This window comes from Bos indicus x Bos taurus, chromosome 5, assembly GCF_003369695.1.
Source record: "Bos indicus x Bos taurus breed Angus x Brahman F1 hybrid chromosome 5, Bos_hybrid_MaternalHap_v2.0, whole genome shotgun sequence".
Lineage (NCBI taxonomy): Eukaryota > Metazoa > Chordata > Mammalia > Artiodactyla > Bovidae > Bos > Bos indicus x Bos taurus.
Window position 1 is genome coordinate 21,203,155 of NC_040080.1, and position 16,502 is coordinate 21,219,656.

At 38.8% G+C, this 16,502-nt stretch overlaps 1 protein-coding gene across 1 annotated transcript; it reads right to left on the minus strand.

Annotated features, from left to right (window-relative positions):
* Positions 1-5,730: 5,730 nt before the first annotated feature.
* Positions 5,731-16,232, minus strand: LOC113892478 (protein mago nashi homolog 2). Its single transcript, XM_027541341.1, has 5 exons — positions 16,065-16,232; positions 10,637-10,695; positions 9,882-9,992; positions 7,281-7,363; positions 5,731-6,518 (listed from the first exon to the last, which is right to left on the minus strand). The coding sequence occupies exons 1-5, from the start codon at positions 16,156-16,158 to the stop codon at positions 6,419-6,421; spliced, it is 447 nt and encodes a 148-aa protein (XP_027397142.1). The 5' UTR covers positions 16,159-16,232; the 3' UTR covers positions 5,731-6,418.
* Between the last annotated feature and the right edge of the window lie 270 nt (positions 16,233-16,502).

Below are 16,502 nucleotides of genomic sequence, written 5' to 3' on the forward strand. Positions count from 1 at the left end.
AAAGCCAGTGCTCTGTGACAACCTGGGGGGATGGGTGAGGGAGGGATTCGGGAGAGGGATTCAGGAGAGAGGTGTCACATGTAGGCCTATGTCCGATTCATGTTGATGTATGGCAGAGGCCATACATCACAATATCGTAAAGTAATTATCCTCCAATTAAAATGAATAAATAATTATTTAAAAAAACAATAAAAGATTTCTTTTTCCATTTATGTTTATTGCAGATAAACGTATTTTAGAAAGTATTTTAAAACATAATTCCACTATAAAATTTTGGTGTATATGCTTCTAGTTTTTTATCTGTATGTTTTGTTTGCTATCAGAGTTGGTGTCATTCCACACACAGTACTTTTGATCTCTTGTTTTCTACTGTTTCCTCATTTAAAAATAATTCATCTAAAGTGTGATCTTAAAAACAATTGTATAGTTATTATCGATATAGATTATACCATAATTTATTCAGGAAATCCTGTATTGCTGGACATTTATGTTGTTTTCAACTTTTTGTGAATATAAAAAATGTTTGGCCTGTACTTTTGAATATTTTCTAAGGAAAACATTTTAAACAAAATATGGGGTCAAGGGGTATGTAAATTAAAGAGCTTTGATACATATTACCAATTGCCCCCCCCAGAAAAGTTATTTCTGTTTACACAATACTAATTGTATGAAAATGATAACATTTGATATTCTTAAAAGATACTGATAAACTATTCTCCTATTTGAGTTTCATCTATGAATCTTACTTCATGAAGACATGATCTTTCAGCAAAAAGAAATCAGTTTCTGTAAGTCTGTTTCTCTGAGTCAGATCTTCCCAGAATACCCCCAAATCTCTCAGTGACATTCACTTTCAATTGATGCAGATACTGTCAGTCTTCAGGTGTACGGTTCTATGAAATCAATTTACATTGCTCTCCAAATCAGGTGATAATGGTGAATATGGAGTGTGGGGAAAGTGATGTGGAAAACATACGGTGAAATTGATTATGCAGAGACAAACGAGCCCTACTTCACCAGGCTCTAACCACATTCCTTGCTTACCTTTCTCTTTCAGCCACAACCAAACCATCACCCTTTCTTTAGAAGGCATCCCCATTCTTTACCTCCCAGGTCTTCCCCAGACTACTTGATAAACAGTCAACTGAATGTTCTGACCACTACCACCCCCTAGGTTATGCTGCCTGTTGTCTGGTCCTCAGCTGGCTCTCTCCTGTTCTCCAATGCAACCCTTAATCTTGGAATCACCACTGAGTCTGCCATTTATCATCGTGGACAAGTGGTCAACAGAATTACCTCCCAGAACCTAATTTAATCCAATCACACAAGCAAAATTTCATGGGTAGAGTCTGGACACTTCAGGAATATTTACTGCTAGGCATTTTCTTCTCTTTACCCTCACCCCACATTGGCTATGTCGATCTCAAAACAGAAAGATTCTGAGCCCTCGATCCCAATGCCAGAAATGAATGAACGAATGAAGTCTGATGAGAGAACGTAGGGAGTAGGCTGGGCGAAATAGTAATGTTGTCAAAATGTGGCAGTTTAGTTCACTTCAGTCACTCAGTCGTGTCTGACTCTTTGTGACCCCATGGACTGTGGCACGTCAGACCCCCCCTGTCCATCACCAGCTCCTGGAGTTTACTCAAACTCATGTCCATTGAGTTGGTGATGCCATCCAACCATCTCATCCTCTGTCATCCCCTTCTCCTCCCACCTTCAATGTTTCCCAGCATCAGGGTCTTTTCAAATGAGTCAGTTCTTTGCATCAGGTAGCCAAAGTATTGGAGTTTCAGCTTCAACATCAGTCCTTCCAATGAATATTCAGGACTGATTTCCTTTAGGATGGATTGGTTGGATCTCCTTGCAGTCCAAGGGACTCTCAAGAGGCTTCTCCAACACCACAGTTCAAAAGCATCAATTCTTCGGTGCTCAGTTGTCTTTATAGTGCAACTCTCACATCCATACATGACCACTGGAAAAACCATAGCTTTGACTAGATGGACCTTTGTTGGCAAAATAATGTCTGCTTTTTAATATGTTGCCTAGGTTGGTCATAATTTTTCTTCCAAGGAGTAAGCATCTTTTAATTTCATGGCTGCAGTCACCATCTGCAGTGATTTTGGAGCCCAAGAAAATAAAGTCTGTCACTGTTCCCATTGTTTCCCCATCTATTTGTCAGGCTAATTCTTGACCCATGTTTAAAATCAGGCTTGACTGAATACATAGAGCACAGATGGACTTTGAATTCAGAAGGGCCTGGATTTTCAACAAATCTCTTTCCACTGGAATTGAGTAGATCTGGCTTGAAATACCAGCCCCTCTCTTCCATGGGTGACTTGAGGCAAGTCACTTCACTTCTTTAAACCTCAGACTCACCAAAAGTAAAGTAGTGATATTTGCCTCCCAAGACTTAGGGTATATAAAGTGCTAACCAGATCTAATGCTGATGAACATTAAATATTAAATGTTATCATTTGAAGTCCAAGATTCAAATTCTTTCTAGCTGTAAAAATTTGAACATGAGACTCTTCCAAGCCTGTTTCCTCACAGGTTCAACATGAATGTCACTTACTTCATAGACCCGGAAAAATTCAGTTAGATTAGCTCTACAGGCAGGATTTCTTAGGTTTCAAACATAAGTGAATGTTCTTTTTCTTCTCTCTGTTCAAGGAGTCTATAAATAGTGAAAGAGCCAGGACTGCAATCCAGAAATGCTGACGCAGTGAGCCAGGTTCTCTTTCTCAACATGTCAAGTTTGGAATGCAGATGCTTAGAAGAAAGTATGTGGGGCGGGGGGGGGCAAGTACATATTAACACAGTGGAGGAGCTGGGAAACATGGCAGCATTCCACTGCCTCTCTAGAAAAAAAAGCATTGTGACTTAAGATCTGGTTATTTTATATCTTACCACCCCATGGAGATATTGGTGATGTTGAGCTTTTTTGTTTTATATGCTTAGAGCTGGTAAGAGGGGGGACAGCTCTCATGGAGACTAGATGAGAGTAGAACATTTTTTTTACTTACATACCTGTATTTACATTTCCTCTATATATATGAACTCCATACCTTGAGTACCGCATTGGTCCCATTTGTTACTGTAACTGTAGCACACAGAAGACATATGATGCCTACATGTGCCATTGATGAACAAGGTGGTTAAAGAAAAGAGGAACTAACTATAAAACCTAGATTTTTCATAGTTTTGTAGAGAGACAGAATGAGGTTAATGACTAGAAAGACAAATTGTGTAGCTGTTCCCTCTAAGCTCCAGTTTATTTTTATTACTAAGCTCTGATTTCTGAGAAAGGCAAATTTCTTCCTAAATAAGAAGAGAACCAGCATCACAAAATAACAGCAGTAACTTCAGGTGGGACTCACTGAAACTCCTAGCATTGTCTTTCAATCAAAGAAGCCCAAGATGGACGCACTAAACTTTATTACGCCCACTCCTTAAGAAAACAGAACGATTAAAAAAAAAAAATTAAAGAAAATTTTGAATGTTCTTGTACAGTCTTCTGATTTCACTTTTGTGCAAAACACACATGACACATACACAGCATGAATACATAAAGCGTTTATTTATTTACTTCCTGGCTGCTTAAAGGTGTTATTTAGGAAACCACACATTTTACCCATCCGTTCCTGATCATATTAATTTCGTCAGCTAGAGGCTTAGCACACAGCTGCTAGTCACACCTTCAAACCTCAATGGCTTATCTTTTCACAGCCGCAGGCTGTTCTTCCTGTCCCAGCCTGAAGTGAAGGTTTCAGGAATAACCACCAGCTTCCAGGGAAAGATGTTCTGCATCACTCTGTTGGGAGGAGTAACTTCACCTGGCCATGTTCCCCCTCCCATGGTTATTTGTCCTAATGACTAAACTTTACGCCAGAGCCATATGAAATTTCCTGGCTCTTACAGTAAAAACTCAAAACATCTTGTTTGAAGTTTCCTGTTTCCCTAACTACCTACTTTATTAGTCCTTCTTATCTTTACAGTAAAAGCTATTCTGAGTTAAAATCTTCTATTGTCCCAACTAGGCTCCAGCCATGAACTGAACAGAAATTTTCCTTCCTCCAACTGCTAACAAAATGAGAGGAACACCTCACAAAATTAAGTAAGCATGAAAAAATCATGGCCAAAAAAAAAAGGATTTTGGATAACTATTCGATTCTCTGCCGCTAAGAGATAAAGTCTATTCACAAGTTGAAAGGGAAAATAATTCCATGAAGCAGTGCCATAATAAAGAACTTTAATTCTTCAGAGTTCTTGCTACTCTATGACACGGTTTGGACTATAGGCTCACCCTCAAGTCATTCATTAATTTTTTTTAATTTTTAACCTCATTGTCATATAACGCTGCATGTGTGGTAAGTTGCCTCAGTTGTGTCGGATTCTTTGTGATCCTATGGCTAGTAGTCCACCAGGCTTCTCTGTCCTCGGGAATTTCCAGGCAAGAATACTGGAGTGGGTTGCCATTTCTTTCTCCAGGGGATCTTCCCAACCCAGGGGTCAAACCCACACCTCCTGTACTGACAGGCGGATTCTTTACCACTGAGCAACCAGGGAAGCCTAGGGGAAGTTATGAATGAGGACAGAGTTAACACATTAAAGACTTTCTCATCCAAGGACTAATTCTCTGCAGTCTTGCTCAGTCCTGAGTGGATTACCTTATTCAACAGGACCCACAGAATGAAGTAAATGTGAACTGGGAAATATGACTGGGACTTGTGTTCATTAGGAGTTAGGATGTAAATACAGACACACACATTGTGGGCCCACAGGAGTTTTCTCCTTTTCTCCTTGAAGTTGACATCCAGTGTAACATGGTTTTATACTGCACATTCATCAGGGTCTACAGCTTGAATAGAAATGCTTGTTTTCATATAAGCAACCTGAAGGGGAGTACAGCAGTTTTTCACAGATGTGGTTTGGAGACCAGGTGACTTTGCATGGCAAACCAGAAGAAGATACGCATTTTAAGGCACTCCACAGTAAACAAGTGACCAAGCCGTGCTCCAGAGCTACACTATCCAAAGGGTAGCCACCAGCCTCATTTGGCTATCTCAACCTATTAAAAATTAAATAGCACTAAAAAAAAGTCTATGGGCACCAATTATGCCTGTTATTTCATCTGTAAATGAAAAATCCAACAAGAGGACATAACTTAGACTTCTTACAGTAAAGGAAAAATGTTATAGAATCTAAATTGACATATATGGGTCTTTTAAGTTTTCTATGTTTGAAATTTTTCATAATAAAACATTGGAAAACATTACTTTTAATTAAAATGACTCTAAATTCAGTTATGTTAGCCACATCTCAACTACTCAGTAGCCACGTGCAATATCCAGTGGCTACCCTACTGGACTGCTCATACAGAGAGCATCTCTATTATTGCACAGAAGTTTACCAGAGTTGCTCTAGTCTAGCTGCTCCAGAGCCCTGGCTAGCTGTCAGACCCCAGTTCTTCCACCCTAAGGTCCCTAGAGGGGACCTGACTGATCTTTGGGCAAAGTGGATGATGACTGCCAGGACTGCATACTTTCAGAGTGAAGGTGCAGATGGAAAAGTAACAGAATACCAGGGTATGAGTTACTAACAGGCAAAGTAATCAAGTCTATCAGAAAGAGGTTGAAGGGAACTGGGAAATATGACTGGGACTTGTGTTCATTAGGAGTTAGGATGTAAATACAGACACACACAAACGCACACACACGGAAGTCCAAATTTTAAATAATTTGTAGAGATGAGAACTCATTTATTTCCCACAGATATACAAAACATGTGTATTGTGAAGTATGGGAATAGGCACATAATTAAAGATGTGTCTAACTTTGGATACTGACTTTACCTTTGTAACCTTGAGGAAATCACTGCTTATACAAAAATATTTAAATGTGAATAACCCCTAAGGAGTTTGTGACAAACATAAAAAATCCAAAAGCTTCTATAAACTTCTATGAGCACCAAAAAATTAAATTCGGTCAGGTGTGGCAGAAACAAGGGGAGATCTACAATTGCTTTTAAACAGATGGGAATCTGGCTATATGCTTCTACAAAAAAGATCCTCTGTCATAGGTTACACCTTCTAGAACAATTTTCATCTTTAAAATGAATCAGAGATCTGGCCTTCTGAAGAACCAAAAGCACTCTCCATCCAGGCTGTGATGTTTTATTGGAGCAAAATTTCAACAAAAGGTGGCTTTTATTTACAGTTTAATGTGTGTGGTGACTGCTCAACCCACTTGGACTAGGTGAAGATAACAATTAAGCCTGCTTAGATATTGTCTTATTTTCAATTTGCATACAAAAAAGTTTGCTTCACATTCATACAACCCGCAATATTATAAATGAACAAATCCTCCCTCACCCACCCCTTAATTAAATATAAACCCAGTTTCAAAAAACATATAGTTTAGATTGGTTTAATCTTGAAATGTAATCCAATAAGACTAAACACTAAACACTTCAGGTCCTGTACCAAATAGTAAAATACTCGAAGGCCTTCAGGATCCCTAAAATTTAAAAGATAAAAGTTAGTTTTTTATTCCAAGGATGAAACAACATAATAATATAAATTAATTCTTAAAACAAAACAGAGACCAAAAACCAAAAACAATTAAAGGAACTGAGGAGAAAGGATTTTCTGATAACTATTAATATAACTGATGTACTGGACAATTTCTATCTTTATCTTTTCTCTGAACTTTTCTCTGAAAGTCCTATCTCTCTTTTACACTGTAACCAGTTAAGCAAACAAGTAAGTTATTACAAGTTACGCTGATAACTTGAAAATAACACTAGAAGAACATTTTGAGGGGAAAGAGTGGAAAGAAGTAGTAGGAGGCAGAGAGATTTTTCAGATAATAGTAAGAGGTATCTGTCACACACAGAGCTTGGGAAGGCACATATCGCTACAGCCATACTTAAGCTATATCTGTGTTTTCTCCATTTCTTTCAAGTATTAAACCCAAGGAGGCAAATGATGTCACACGGAACTAATAAGGCTGAGATATTCAAGAAGGATTTCTTTTAAATTCTGTGGGGCTGCATCCAGACTAAGATTTTTTGGCAATCAGTAAAATACACTGTTAACTTCTTTGATAACAAGTCTTCACTAATATAAAAATGAGGATTACACATACATAATAAATTGCTATAGGATACAATTACAGTAATCTCAACAAACTGGCTATGGTTCTAAAATGAGCCTCTCTAATAAATCATGTCAATTTAGTCAAAATGCTTTAACTTTTATTAATGCTTTTAATACTCACTTTGACTGATTGACATCAATAAGAGAACCTATTTTTGATGTGGTAAAAGAAATGTGTTCATCTCCAATTACAATTTCAAGCTCCTGAAAAAAATAAAACAGAGAAATGTAGTTAATGTAAAAATTCACCTCTTACAACCAAGAGGTCCCGATTTTAGCTGCAAGTTTTCTAGCCATAATAGAGGAGGGGGTAAAAATAAAAAAGAAACAATTTGTTAACTATAAACTATGTCTGTAAAGTAAAAATCTCATCAACTCCTCAGAGTTCCCCAGTATTAGGATGAATCAAGAAATGCTTTCCGAGATCTCATAAAGAAGATGCTATCGAATGAATGACAGACTTCAGAGTTACACAGAAATGTTTCTTATGATGTCAATAAAAACTAATAATATGGGTTTAAGCCTATTTTTAATATAATAAATACAAATACATTTATCCTTTCTACCAGGCTCTACAAATAAACTGCATAATGTTAATAACAGCACTATTTAACACCTACTGTGTATCAGGCCTGCTGATAGGGACTTTAAAAACATATTCTCTGTAATCCCCAAAACTGGGCTAATAAAGCCTGTCTTTCTCAGGTCAGCTTTATTGACTGATGTTACACATGTGAAGCCCAAGACTCAAAAGCAGACAAAAAAAAAAAACTTTGTATTTGCAACCACTAATACGTGGTGGTACTAATATTTAACTCTCGGATTGTAAAACTGAAAGATTCATATTCTTTTGACTTCACAAAACAATTGCAATTAAGAACTAGGAAAACAAAACAGCATAAAACAGATTTATGCTTCCAGTGTACAAAATTAAGTATAAATTTTTCTCCATATTTTATCTGCAAATCTAAAATGAAAAATTAAGAGGCTATGTCTGTATTGAGTTTTCAGTTTAAATTAACAGATGCCATTAAAGACACTCCCAGTTCTGTATTTGATCAGAATAGATATAATCATGCCCCTTTATGGCACACACATGGGAGAAGGAAATGGCACCCCACTCCAGTACTCTTGCCTGGAAAATCCCATGGACGGAGGAGCCTGGTATGCTGCAGTCCATGGGGTTGCTAAGAGTCAGGCACGACTGAGCGACTTCGCTTTCACTTTTCACTTTCATGCATTGGAGAAGGAAATGGCAACCCACTCCAGTGTTCTTGCCTGGAGAATCCCAGGGACAGAGGAGCCTAGTGGGCTGCTGTCTATGGGGTTGCACAGAGTCTGCACACAACTGAAGTGACTTAGCAGCAGCAGCAGCATGGCACACACACAGAATGGATAATTAACTAAAGCTCTCAAGCAATCAAAATCTTTTACCTAAAAATCCAACAGACAACTTCAAGAGCATAAGTAATCCTCCCCATTATCCAAAACACATGAACACATGATCAAGTGGGTAGATGAAAACACTGCTTTCTCCTTGAGTCTAAGAGATAATAAAAGGTTTGCTGCTGTTGTTTCTGATTTTTAATGCCTATATATATACATATATATATGTCTAAAACAAATAGGGATTTAAATTTACTTCTTAAAAGTGTTCACAGTAAATACAATAAATACTGTTAACTATTACCTTTGCTTTCCTAATAATGTTTCTTTAAATAGAAGCGTTAAGTTACTGCTACAGAGCATCAGCATCTATTCTCCACATTTTCTTCTAGTCAAAGAAGTTGTTATAGAGTATAATCCTCAGGAACACACAAAAGCGAAATTAAGTGTTTCTTCCTCCTGCAGTCATATCTCATTCTTCCAGCAGTTGAAAAGACCCAATTCAGAAATCAAACTGTCTTTCTACAGAGTGAAATCAGGCCTTCAGAGCTCTTCAGCAGCCCTTTGAGAAATACCAATTTTTCTGAAGGGAATATGACAGGCAAAGGCAATGGTCAGTTTGAACAAAGAAACCAATCAAATCTCTCTCTGGAGTGTAAAGAAGCAAATAAGAATTTTCAAAGTTGTATATCTAGAGAAAGTGAATTTTTCATAGTGAGAATCCTAATTCTCAAATTTAACAAACATTTGTGTTTTTTTCTACGTATTTTTATTATTTATTAAGAACTCATTGGGCTTCCCAGGTGGTGCCAGTGGTAAAGAATCTGCCTGCCAGTGCAGGAGATGCAAGAGACACGGCTTTGGCTTTGATCCCTGGGTCGGGAAGATTCCCTGGAAGAGGAAATGGCAACCTACTCCAGTATTCTTGCCTGGAAAATCCCACGGACAGAGGAGTCTGGTGGATTACAGTTCATGGGATCAAAAAGAGTCAGAAAAGCCTGAGCATACATGCAGGCAAGATCTCATTAGTCCTAATAAAAGTACTTAACCTATAATGGAAATTAATCCTAATACTGTGAAAACATCCTAAGGTTAGCTGCGGTGGCTGCAGAGAAGACTGTTCAGAAAGATGTCTAAACTGACTTCTTTATTACTAGGAGGTAGCTCACAAATTGATGGAAAGTGAAATCCAATTATAAACCATTTACCAGGTGCCTACTAGATGAAAAAAATCTAAGATTTAATGAGGATCTATTCTATACAAATAAGGAGAAACACAACAATTCTATTAATAATGTTTACAATTTATGCGTTTAAAGAATTATTAACTACAAACCTGCCGGCCAACCCTGTCAGGGGGAGGCCACAAAGCATCGTCTTCTTTTGTAATTTCACTGTCATCAATAATTCTCTTCAGTTCTTCCATTACACTCTTGTGTACATAAGCCTGAAAGCAAGGAATAAAATGTCAGGGTCTACGTCTTGACACAACTTAGAAAGAAATAATAAAACGTGGTTACCAACCCTAAGTATTCAAATAGAACATTAGAGAAAAATTTAATTCTGATTCTAAAAGGAGAGAATCATTCATCTCTCTTATTGCTTTTTCTTCACTCTCTTGCCCTTTCCTTTAAAACGTATTTTTCCCTCTTCGTATCATTATTCCCTCCTTAAAACCTTGTATCAAATATCTCTGAGTGGTTAACACAAAATTTGTGAGGTGAACAGTGACAAATGCAAATACACATCAGAGTGCGGTAAACTCTTTCTTATACCTAACTTTTGAGACTTTCATCTAAAATGCATCCTGTGTTTAAAACATGATTGTCAATTATTTTTAAATAATGAGCAGAGTAAAAAGACCAAGTTAATTATAAAATGAATTAACTGATATGCTCAAATGTGGGACTACAACTTAATATATTCAGATTGATTCTTCTGCTGTTATACATGCTACAAAGAATCCTTTTTCAATCTATAAATCAGCCTCTTCTCTATAGCCTTACCTGTACTTTAAATAGGTAAGTAAAAACACAGACATGAGGAAAACAGGCTTAATGTAAAAAAATTAGACATCTGAAAAGAACGTACCTCCTTTCTGATCATGACATCATTTTTATAATTGCTGTTGTTGGCATATCTAAGTTTTCCTATAGGAAGTACAAAAAAATTCAATCTGTTAACAGCAAAAACTGCTAAAAAAAAATAATAAAGAAAGGACATCATACGCAATTTTGAAGGTAAAAACTATATTATACTACTTTTATTAATATTTCCTCCCTCCTGGTATAAGATCAATGTTGGATATGCATTTGCTGTTAAGCTGGCTGAAGTTGAAGCCAATCAACTGTTTATACTCCATGCCTTCAATATAATTTCATATAATAGGAGGGTCATTTTCAAAACCCATTTTCTTAAGCAACATCATGATTTAAACAGGGAATCTGAAAAAAGAACTAACGTTTCTTTTAAAGTTTACCTTACTTTATTGTGTGATTGTCTTATTTATGTCTTATTGGTGCTGAGTTACCCAGAGCACTTAATCTAATCTGTAAAACAACCCTAAAAAGTAGGTTTCATTCTCTCACCTATTCACAGTTAAGAAAAACAGAGAGTTAAGTAACTTGCTCAGAGTCACACAAGATTCAGACTTAAATCTACTTTGTACCAATATACACTCCTTCCTCACGACTCCAAAACGTTTTCATTTATTTTCCTTCAATTCAATGTATTATGGTAATGCTACTATTTTAGAACTGTAATTAAGAAGCAATACAAACTACATGCTGCTTCCAAATAAAGACTGGCTAGTTTGTTTTCTGATTTACATTGAATGTTGATATACTCCCTGATGTACGCTTCTCCTCATGGCTGTTCAGTTGCCTAGGTACAGTTGTTACGTGATCCAGATCCTCTAAAATGATAGGTTATCTTAATAAGGTGAATCTCTAAGGAACTGCTGTCTTTGGGTCTCATTATTACTGATAGAAAGGTTGTCAAACAGTGGTGGCAGATGAGAACTACTGTTCTGAAATGAAACTTCCCTGAAAATACTCAATCGAAGATTAAGAAGCCTCTTATCCTTATCCATCAGAGGGCAGATAGAATGAAAACCATAATCACAGAAAACTAATCAAACTGATCACATGGAACCACAGCCTTGTCTAACTCAATGAAACTATGAACCGTGACCTGTAGGGCCACCCATGACAGACAGGTCATGCTGGAGAGTTCTGACAAAACGTGGTCCACTGGGGAAGGGAATGGCAAACCACTTCAGTATTCTTGTCTCGAGTACCCCATGAACAGTATGAAAAGGCAAAAAGATATGACACACGAAAGATGAACTCCCCAGGTCGGTAGGTGCCCAATATGCTACTGGAGAAGAGTGGAGAAATAACTCCAGAAAGAATGAAGGGACAAAGCCAAAGTGAAAACAACATCCAGTTGTAGATGTGACTGGTGATGGAAGTAAAGTCCGATGCTGTAAAGAACAACACTGCATAGGAACCTGGAATGTTAGGTCCACGAATCACAGTAAATTCAAAGTGGTCAAACAGGAGATGGCAAGAGTGAACATTGACATTTTAGAAATCAGTGAACTAAAATGGACTGGAATGGGTGAAGTTAACTCAGATGACCAGTGTATGTACTACTGGAGGCAAGAATCGCTCAGAAGAAATGGAGTAGCCCTCATAGTCAACAAAACAGTCCAAAATGCAGTACTTGGGTACAATCTCAAAAATGACGGAATGATTTCTGTTTGTTTCCAGGCAAACCATTCATTATCACAGCAATCCAAGTCTATGCCCCAACACTAACGCTGAAGAACTTGAAGTTGAATGGTTCTGTGAAGACCTACAAGGCCTTCTACTAGAACTAACACCCAAAAAAGACGTCCCTTTCATCATAAGGGACTAGAATGCAAAAGTAGGAAGTCAAGAGACACCTGGAGTAACAGGCAAGTTTGGCCTTGGAGTACAAAACGAAGCAGGGCAAAGGCTAACAGAGTTCTGCCCAAAGAACACACTGGAAGAGGCAAACACCCTCTTCCAACAACACAAGAGAAGACTCTATACATGGACATCACCAGATGGTCAACACGGAAATTGGATTGATTATATTCTTTGCAGTCAAAGAAGAGAAGCTCTATACAGTCAGCAAAAACAAGACTGGGAGCTGACTTAAATTGAAGAAAGTAGGGAAAACTACTAGACCATTCAGGTATGACCTAAATCGAATCTCTTACGATTATACAGTAAGAGTAAGAAATAGATTCAAGGGATTAGATCTGATAGACAGCGTGCCTGAAGAACTATGGACAGAGGTTTGACACTGTACAGGAGGCAGTGATCAAGATCATCCCCAAGAAACAGAAATGCAAAAAGGCAAAATGACTGTCTGAGGAGGCCTTACAAATAGCTGAGAAAAGAGACGCTAAAGGCAGAGGAAAAAAGGAAAGATATACCCATTTGAATGCCGACTTCTTCCATAGCAAGAAGAGATAAGAAAGCCTTCTTCAGTGATCAATGCAAGGAAATAGAGGAAAATAATAGAACGGGAAACACTAGAGATCTCTTCAAGAAAATTAGAGATACTAAGGGAACATTTCATGCAAAGATGGGCACAATAGAGGACAGAAATGGTATAGACCTAACAGAAGCAGAAGATATTAAGAAGAGGTGGCAAGAATACACAGAAGAACTATATAAAAAAGTTCTTCATGACCCAGATAACCCCAATGGTGTGATCACTCACCTAGAGCCAGATATCCTAGAATGCAAAGTCAAGTGGGCCTTAGGAAGCATCACTATGAACAAAGCTAGTGGAGGTGATGGAATTCCGGCTGAGCTACTTCAAATCCTAAAAGATGATGCTGTGAAAGTGCTGCACTCAATATGCCAGCAAATTTGGAAAACTCAGCAGTGGCCACAGGACTGGAAAAGGTCAGCTTTCATTCCAATCCCGAAGAAAGGCAATGCCAAAGAATGTTCAAACTACTGCACAATTGCACTCATCTCACATGCTAGCAAAGTAATGCTCAAAATTCTCTAAGCTAGGCTTCAACAGTACGTGAACATCTACTTCTGCTTTATTGACTACGCCAAAGCCTTTGATGGTGTGGATCACAACAAACTGTGGAAAATTCCTCAAAAGATGGGAATACCAGACCACCTTACCTGCCTTCTGAGAAATCTATATGCAGGTCAAGAAGCAATAGTTAGAACCAGACATGGAACAACAGACTGGTTTCAAATTGGGAAAGGAGTACATCAAGGCTGTATATCGTCACCCTGCTTATTTAACTTCTATGTAGAGTATATCATGCAAAATGCCAAGCTGGATAAAGCACAAACTGGAATCAAGGTTGCCGAAAGAAATATCAATAACCTTAGATATGCAGATGATGCCACCCCTAGGGCAGAAAAGCAAAGAACTAAAGAGCCTTTTGATGAAAGTATAAGAGGAGAGTGACAAAGTTGGCTTAAAATTCAACATTCAAAAACTAAGATCATGGCACCTGGTCCCACCACTTCATGGAAAATAGATGGGGAAACAGTGTAAGACTTTATTTTCTTGGGCTCCAAAATCACTGCAGATGGTGACTGCAGCCATGAAATTAAAAGATGCTTACTCCTTGGAAGAAAAGTCATGACCAACCTAGACAGCACCAGAGACATTAAAAACCAGAGACATTACTTTGCTGACAAAGGTTCCTCTAGTCAAAGCTATGGTTTTTCCAGTAGTCATGTATGGATGTGAGAGTTGCACTATAAAGTAAGTTGAGTGTGGAAGAACTGATGCTTTTGAATTGTAGTATTGGGAGAAGACTCTTGAGAGTACCTTGGACTGCAAGAGATCCAACCAGTCCATCCTAAAGGAAATCAGTCCTGAATATTCACTGGCAGAGACCCTGATGCTAGGACAGACTGAAGGCAGGAGAAGGGGACAACAGAGGATGAGATGGTTGGATGGCATCACTGTCTCGATGGACATGAGTTTGAACTTAGCTTCCAGGAGTTGGTGATGGACAGGGAAGCCTGGTCTGCTGCAGTCCATGGGGTCACCAAGAGTTGGAGAGACTGAACTGAACTGAAGATTAAGAAAAGACTGCTTAATCCATGTGACTGGCTAAAATTGACACGGACCAGCTAAAAGCTGTTCACGAGCCAAGACCCTGAAGACAGTATAAACCCAGGGATTGAACCCAGGCCTCCCACACTGTAGGCAGATGCTTTACCATCTGAACCACCAAGGAAGTCTGAAGAAAGAAAAGTTAAAGAGAATTCAAGTAAATTTGGCTCCTGAGCTAAATTTAGAAATTACCTGAGGGGAACCAGGAAGATTAGGGATGATTAAGGTCCCCAAATAATTGCAGAATGTAGTTACCCTGACTTCTACCTGACATGTCTGATATTCTTCCCTTTTCCTAGTATGTGATCCTCCCCTAATTTTTCTTGCATACTCTCCCAGAACTTTGTCCAAAGCATGAACACAGCACCTAATATGCATATAGCTTTACACTTAGTTTTATGTTTATGTTATCCACCAAGATATAACTCCTTGAGGGGAATGAAAACGTCTTATGCACTACTGTACCCTCAATTTTTGTTTTTACGTGTTGCCCAGCACATAATATGCATTCAAAAACACAGTCTATGCAGTTGGACTACTGTTGTTACAATAACAGTTCAATATACAGTACAACTATAAACAGAATTAGTTTTAAAAATGTAGAATTTGCTGCATACTTGTTGGGGAACTGGCAGTTTCACCTCCCCTCCCCCCTCCTTCCCCGCTCATACGGCGCTCAGGAGTCTGACTCCTTTTTTCCCTGAGACCAAGAAAATATGTCCTCTCATTCCAATACTCATCTCAACTGTCGCTGTCGCCTTCTCGAAAGATTTCCGACTCTTTTTTGCAGAACTAACCACGCCCCCTTTTATAGTCTTAATGCATCCAATAGAGAACAACTGTATTTAAGCACCCGAAAGACATCATTACACTCGTTTTTCTACACGTTGGGCTTCCCGCCTTCAGAGCAGGACTCATTTGCTTTTTTCGACTTGTTGCCTTCCATACAGTGCCTGAATGAGTAAATTCATTCAGGATGAATGGGCCGTCTGAAAATTACTATTTACAGGAAGATTTTAAGCGTCCAAGGGTCCACCGTGTGGTGGGGATGTTTTCAAAAAATGTCCAAGTATTAGGTTGATTAACTAGAAGGCCTTTAAGGTCCCTTCCGGTGAAATGATTCTAGAATTCTGATTACTATAGTTTGAACTTTAGGATCAAAGGCAGCATAGGCTTTTCTGAAATAATTGACACCGATTAATTCTCTTTTATTCCCCTAAACCAATCCACGCTTCCTACATTTTTAAGCTCCTGGACCCAACCGTACACTCGCGAGCCTGAGCAAGCTCACCCACCCACCCTGCCTCCTTCGCGGCCTCTCCGCCTCTCTTCTCCCCTGCTTAGCATCACTCCCAGTAGCGGCAGTCGCCGCTCCTCCGCTCACCGTCCGGCCGAAACTCAAACTCCAGAAACTCGTGTCCAAACTTGCCCTTATGCCCTACGTAGTAGCGCAGGTAGAAATCGCTGGCCATAGCCATCTTTGTCCCCGAAAAGCCCGCCGAAGGACCGGCCGACGTGACTCCCGGCGCCTGGTAGTGACGTCAGTCGCCCAAGAATGAGTACACGTCACAGCGAGCGCGCCGCTTCAGCCTCCCTCGGCCCGAGAGAAAAGCGGGTGGGAGACGGGTGCGGTGGGCCAGCGTTGCACCGACCTGAACTTTGCTTTACTAAGGTCATATTATTTTCAAAATTAGTTAGATCATATTATATTGGGAAAGCACAAGTGATAAAATATGAAAACATTTGCCATGGCCTCCGAACTAAGTTCGGAGTTGCTCTAAGTTGTAAATTAAAAGTTGCTCTGACTTTTGGGTCTCACGGC

What these genes read in the sequence shown, in the direction of transcription:
- LOC113892478 (XM_027541341.1), bottom strand. Translation starts at nt 16,158, where the DNA reads ATGGCTATGGCCAGCGATTTCTACCTGCGCTACTACGTAGGGCATAAG. An exon ending in CTGACAGGGTTGGCCGGCAG is followed by an intron (nt 7,364 to 9,881) that starts GTTTGTAGTTAA and finishes TATTTTTTTCAG; the next exon opens with GAGCTTGAAATTGTAATTGG. An exon ending in ATTGATGTCAATCAGTCAAA is followed by an intron (nt 6,519 to 7,280) that starts GTGAGTATTAAA and finishes TTTAAATTTTAG; the next exon opens with GGATCCTGAAGGCCTTCGAG.